The sequence below is a fragment of the Osmerus mordax genome, chromosome 15, assembly GCF_038355195.1.
Source record: "Osmerus mordax isolate fOsmMor3 chromosome 15, fOsmMor3.pri, whole genome shotgun sequence".
NCBI lineage: Eukaryota > Metazoa > Chordata > Actinopteri > Osmeriformes > Osmeridae > Osmerus > Osmerus mordax.
Genome location: NC_090064.1, coordinates 15545321 through 15551955, shown reverse-complemented (window position 1 = coordinate 15551955; position 6635 = coordinate 15545321). Strand labels below are relative to the sequence as shown.

Sequence of the window (6635 nt, the reverse complement as noted above, 5' to 3'; positions counted from 1 at the left end):
ACCCTCTCAGATTGTAGAGTATTGATCAAATACAAGATGGCTATTATTTATCTACAGGCAACTCTTAATTTACAGAAAACATTCCTGAAACAGTGATGTTTTTGTCGAGGGAAATACATTTGCTGCTGTTTGTTTGGAGAGAAATCATCTGCTTTACCAACTTCCCACAGACAGTGTAGAACATGATTGTCATAACATGACATTGCCAAATCTATTCTGGTGGTGTTTGGACAAAACATCTTTAAATAAACCAAGCAATATTTAATGTGCCACTATCAAAAACTAGCACATACACAGGCTCTCCAACAACATACACTTCAGCAGTCTAAGGGGATGGATAGCACGTCAGCTACACAAGCAAGCCTGTCTTTTCTACCGTGAACTTGCGGTGTGATATGTTCACTGCCATTGTTCTGACCATGTGGTGCCTGTAAAAGTATAGTGCAGCATGATGACCGTATGTCCCTGGTTACCAGAGGAAGTGTAAATACACAAAGGGGACCGTTTATTGTTCACAACCTTGAATATTTCCTTGTCGTTTTTTCTCAGTCACAAAGAAAAAGCACGTCGACTTTCGGAAGCAAAGTCTCTCTGCATGTTTTTCTCTGGTTACGTCCTGCTGTGTTCTATAACTCTCCAGGACGTTTTTAAACATGGACACTTCTCACAAAAGCAGTAAGAATACAGTTTGTTGACTATTTTGCAAAATGACGGTTTTGTACAGTGTATACGAGATTTCAGTGTGCCGAGCAATATCACACTGTAACTTTCAAACAATGAGCAGTTTGTTGAAGTATTTCTATCTGATCAGACTGTTGACAGATTGAGGATAGTGGTGGACCAAGGACTATCAAACCACAGGAAAATTTGGATTCTCAAAATATTTGATACAGATTAATATTGTGTGGTATCCTTCAATGTGAGACCAATTTCATTTCACACCCAAACATTCCATTTAGACAGATATAGCCTTTTACCTCTTACACTTCACATTGATATGGTGTTTTCTGTGTGATTGTATGACATTTTATAAGTCTGTAAGAACAGCAATTCACACACAGGACTTTCATTAAACAAAGATACTGTAAAAAGGGATGGAATGAAATGCCAAAGTAGTTATGAAGGACTATTCTTTGCCGGTGTTATTGTACCACTGAATAGTCTGGCTTTTGCACAAGATAAACCAAGTGGAAAGACCTAGAGATGGAATACATGGTGCTGTGAAAAACTTCAAGTCCAAGTGTCTTCTAAGGGAAACAGAAACTTAACAGTCGGCTGAGGCGTTGGTTGTGAGTCAAAGATGTTCAAATATTATATAGCCTATTTATTGTGTGTGTGTGTCTGTGTGTGCATACAGTGCAGTCCGATGATGGCTTTCCTGAAATGAATTCAGCACGTCCATAGAAGCACGACTAGACTGTGGAATATGTTAGGCTGCCCATGGTGTGATAGTCTTGTGGACTGAACTCTACCTCTGCATAGGGTTTACGCTTATATTTTCCTTCTCTCTCTCTGTCTCTCTCACACACATCTCTTTATCAGAATTTTAGGATTTTACTCATTCAATTCTTGTGACTGCTGTAGTTGTGAACTTTTCTTTTTGTATTTTTTTTTTTCCTTTTCTTTTAAAATGTTTTATATGATTTGTAAGACTCTTGTTGCTGTTTGATTCTACTTCCCGGTAGGTCTGTTAAGTTTATCCTTCTCAGTTTGCCAAAAGCAGATCTATCTGTCCCTCTGGCCATCCCGTCCAGTAGTCGAACTGTAACTTCTGTTCTGTGAAGTGAACCTGGTTCTGCAGGCCTGCGTTTCTGCAGCCCTGCGGTTCTGCAGCCCTACAGGGCTGGAGACCAGCATACAGACTCTCCTTCTGTCTTTTCGTTTTTAAACTATGATTTCAATTGACTCTCTCAATTCCTCTGAAGCAATGTTTAGAAAACCTGCACAATAAATAAACTTTTAAACCTTGCAATAAAAGCATTCTCAATACAGTTAATTCTTAAATCAATCTCCTTCAATTGAATATCAGTATCATTTTCTGTATACGTTTATTTTAAGTGTTGTTTAATGTCCTATTAAATATCTCCCAGAGAGTGAATGACCTTCATACCCTAACCGACCCCCCCCCCCCCCCCCACACACACACACACACACACACACACACACACACACACCTCCCTCAAACTTAGTAATGGTAAGGCCTGCTTAACACTTCTAAATGTGTCTGTGATGAAACGCTCGGTTAAAGGGGGGGAGAGATTATCACCTTCCGGTCCTTACTACAGCCACACTTCTGCAAGGCTCTTTGTCAGACTCGGTGGTTAATCACTGCCTCATGCCTCGTGAAATTGAGTTAGATAGAAAGAGCATGGGAGAGAAAGAGCGTCACAAATCCTGTTAGAAAGACTGCATCAGTAACACGGTCCCCAAACACGCTAGAATGTTTATCATGTTTATCTGTAGGGGAGTGTAAACTCACTGTTTCCGTGTATCTTGGTGTCAAATTGATAAGGAAATCACTGCTGGTCTACCTGTTACGACAGTGGAAATTCGCACGTAAACATTTGCACTATAAGATACAGACTTGAATTTGTATTCAAAGACAATGCCTTGATTGTTTATGCGGCCTCTCGGACGGTGAAATGACTTCGGCTCAGAAGAGAGATTAGTGTTAGTTAGAATTAGTGTTTCGCCTACACAACAACACAGTTATTAAGGAGCGTGTCTAAACACCCACATTTGCTTTTCAAATAGTGTAACAAGTAGCATTTTAAATAACTCCACGAGTCAATTGATTTTCTGCACTGACATTTTAGGACAAAACCGAGGGATTACTAGTAATCATCTCGCTCCCAACGCACACCCAATACCAAATAACACAGGCAAACATTCGCACTTCAATATTGATGTTCAATATTGATGTTCCCCGAGGCTTCGCCAACCTCACTGCAAATCCTCCGCAGTCATCGTACTTAACACGGATCTGAAAGTGAAAGCGCTATACACAATGTAAAATCTTCAAACATAACTCACCCCCACCAACTCCATATGAGAGGCATGTCCACACCGTCAAATGGAATTTTAGCTCTGAATCAACGTAAAGCTCCAGTGATTAGAGGACTAGCCCTGTCTTTCCCTGCCGTGTGTCCCGTTTAGATGCCCTCCTCTCCGGGAGGGAAGACGCACGCAAAGGGGGCTACGTCCAGGCTTTGCAACTTCGGAAGTCTCTGTCCGGGACACCACACGTTGGGAAATGAAAGTATGAATGAATGAAAAAAGACCAATACACTCACTCAAAGTCAACCCCATAGATGAATATTTCATATGGATGATCTTCATGCGGAAAGTAAGGCTGGTCAATTCTTACTCTGGTTTAATAAATACAGAGATACAGACATGTACAAAGGACATGGCTCACTATCAATTATTGTGAAATTGGCTCACTATCAATTATTGTGTATTCAGTGTCATAAATCTTCAACTAATTCCATTTATACACAACCTATCTAAAATCGACAACCAGTGCCAAGTCCACGATCTTACACATGATAAGATGATGACACACTGACCCCCAGAAGCAGGTATTTGACCTAGCTTGGGTCTGGCTCTTACATGCCTTCCATTGTGCCTCAGAACTTAATACAGCAATTTAGAGGAGAGTAATCCACCGGCTTGTTATTCTCCTGCAAGGACAAACAACCCTGAAATATCTCGGCAATGCCGACAGGATAGCAACGTGCCTTGGCCAGTGGTAAGAATAGCCCCACAATGGGGCTCACAACTCCCATCTTCTGTTGTCTGAGAACAGTTGTCGCCAGGACGGGGGCAGAGACAGAGGCAGGTCTGAGGTGCTGGAGCTCTGGAGGGGGGCCGCCGCTGCGTAAAGCCCAAGGAAACGCCATCGGCTCTGGGTAGGATTACCCCAGAGCAGCCCCGGGAGATTCCACTTCCACTAGCAGGACTACCGGGCTTTCACCTGGTGGAGATTGAGGTCTGTCTGAGGTGGCTGGCTACAGTGACTGGAGGAGGTCAAAGCTGCCTGGGGCAGACTGGACACACAGCCTCCTGTGGACTCTCTGGGCTGGGGAGAGTTTCTGGTGATCCTGTGTGTGTTACGGAGGACAGGAGACAGTGTTCCTGGTCCGAGACTTGGGCCTGCAGGAAGACTGGCTGTACTGAAAGAGCTGCGTTCGGCAGACGACATGGGGAGGATGAGCACTTCTGAGATCCTCTTTGTTTCTGTCAGCCACAACATTACCCTGGTTGGTGAGTATGGTGGGCTTTGTAGATGTAAACAGTGCTTATAGACTTGGTCAGATATCGAAGGAAGGTGTCTTTTTCAAAACTGACCAACTGCCAAAAACAGTTATAGTCACACTCATAGTATACAAATTAAATCTTTCATTTTTCGCCAGCAAATTCTATATCATGTTTTTTAATACGATTAGTTAGTGCTGTTCTGCTGACAGTGTTAAGTGTTTTCATGATTGACTGCATGACACGTGGACGATCAGAGAACAAAGTGAGAACGGTGTGTTCTCTAGCCGGTTCACCCTAAGTGGCTGACATCAGAGGGTATATTCTTGTTTTAACACAGTTAAAAAAAAATCTGATGACTCATCTTCTGTAGTAAAACTAACTGCCTATCTGTCTGCACCAGTTTTCAACTTAATGACTGAACTACTCAATGACCGACGGGGAAAAAAACGATCTCAAGATGTCTTTCAAGCGTAGGACAGGATAATTAGAAACCTTTTGAACATGAAGTTAATCCCAGGTTCAGACACGGCTAGCGAGATACTCAACCAAGAACATCAGAATGTCTCCCCTGCAGAGGGCTTGTATTGGAGCTGTGTCCCTGTGGGAGGCAGGTGGCTGAGCGGTGAGGGAGTCGGGCTAGTAATCTGAAGGTTGCCAGTTCGATTCCCAGCCATGCCAAATGACGTTGTGTCCTTGGGCTAAGGCACTTCACCCTACTTGCCTCAGGGGGAATGTCCCTGTACTTACTGTAAGTCGCTCTGGATAAGAGCGTCTGCTAAATGACTAAATGTAAATGTGTCTGTGTCCCCCAGGGAAGGTGTGGCTGATCCTGATGGTCCTGCTGAGGGTCGGGGTCCTGCTGCTGGCCGGCTACCCTCTCTACCAGGACGAGCAGGAGCGATTTGTGTGCAACACCATCCAGCCCGGCTGTGCCAACGTGTGCTACGACCTCTTCGCTCCCGTCTCGCTCTTCCGCTTCTGGCTGGTCCAGCTGACCGCCCTCTGCCTCCCCTACGTCACCTTCATCATCTACGTGGTGCATAAGGTTTCGTCAGGCCTCGACCCCGACCCCGACACCTCGGACCCGCCCGGCTCTGGACCTCTGTACAAGATCCGCCAGGAGTCCTTCAGGAAGAAAATCTTGAGGAACACGGTTCCTCTGAAGGCAGACCAGCGCTTCAACGGAGTCTACATCCTCCAACTTCTCTTCCGGATCTTGCTGGAGGCTGGCTTCGGGGCGGCACACTACTACCTGTTTGGGTTCTACATCCCCCGCAGGTTCCTGTGCCAGCAGAACCCGTGCACCACGCAGGTGGACTGCTACATCTCCCGGCCCACCGAGAAGACGGTCATGCTCAACTTCATGCTGGGGACGGCGGCTCTGTCGCTGCTTCTCAACGTGGTCGACCTGTTCTGCGCCATCAAACGCTCCCTTAGGCAGAGGTGCCGGAGGAAGATGCTGGTGGAGAATCTGTACGAGGAGGAGCACTACTTCCTGTCGCCAGCAGGGGGCATGGGGGTGGACGCCACCCTCCCTCTAGCCCAGGATCAGGGAGAGCCTGGCGGAAGCTTCCGGAAAAGACCGGCCAGTAAGTGCTCCAGCACGGTCGGTGGTGGTTCGGTGGGGGCCCGTTTGGATCTCCCTTTACCCCCTCATGGCACTCTGTCCCCTGGACTGGCAAGCTCCACCCCGCTAGGTGCCAGTGACTTCCCCCCTCACCTGGAGGACGGGCCCGAGGCAGGGGGGAGCGAGGTGGCGCTCTGTCCTCCGCTGCCCACGGGATCGCCACTCCTCATACGGGTCAGTAAACGTGGTCGCCTCAAGCCGCCTCCGCCGCCCAGACGAGACCTAGCTCCACCCCCGGGGCCAGGACCCCTGGACGCGTCCACGGCGGTGCGCACCCGGAGGATGGGTCAGTACACGCTGGTGGAGCTGACGAGCGGTGGGGAGCTGGGGGCGAGCGAGGAGGGGCAGGACAAGATGTCTGAGTGGGTGTGACTCGGAGAGCTGGAGCTCCGAGCTGGTTTCGTTTTCCCGCGGGACTGAGGAATGTCACGTGAGACCAGGGAGACCGCACTCCTCAGGGTTGTGAGAAGATCATACATGGGCTGCAAACGTGGGTTGCCTTCCCAGTATCACCCCTCCCAGTATCACCCCTCCCAGTATCACCACTCCCAGTTCATTCTGACGTGAAGGCAACAAACCAAAGAGTTCAAATTCTGCACTTTGTTCACTTACACCAACTACACTCTCAAAACAACGCTCAGTGAACATCACAAAAGAGACTGAATGACTTTGGTTTTTCAACAGAAGAGCACTAAAGTGTAGGACACACAACAGCAAAATTAGCCGCCTACAGCGTCCTTGAGTCAAG

The 6635-nt window shown here is 47.0% G+C and overlaps 1 protein-coding gene across 1 annotated transcript; it reads left to right on the top strand.

The window, feature by feature from the left end:
• The first annotated feature begins 4202 nt into the window (after nt 1–4202).
• gjd4 (gap junction protein delta 4) lies at nt 4203–6259 on the top strand. Its single transcript, XM_067252265.1, has 2 exons — nt 4203–4266; nt 5073–6259. The coding sequence occupies exons 1-2, from the start codon at nt 4203–4205 to the stop codon at nt 6257–6259; spliced, it is 1251 nt and encodes a 416-aa protein (XP_067108366.1).
• The last annotated feature ends 376 nt before the right edge of the window (nt 6260–6635 follow it).

Bases quoted from the DNA above. Each gene is read 5' to 3' on its own strand.
- gjd4 (XM_067252265.1), top strand. From the start codon at position 4,203: ATGGGGAGGATGAGCACTTCTGAGATCCTCTTTGTTTCTGTCAGCCAC. The intron at 4,267-5,072 runs GTGAGTATGGTG...TGTGTCCCCCAG, and splicing joins CCACAACATTACCCTGGTTG to GGAAGGTGTGGCTGATCCTG.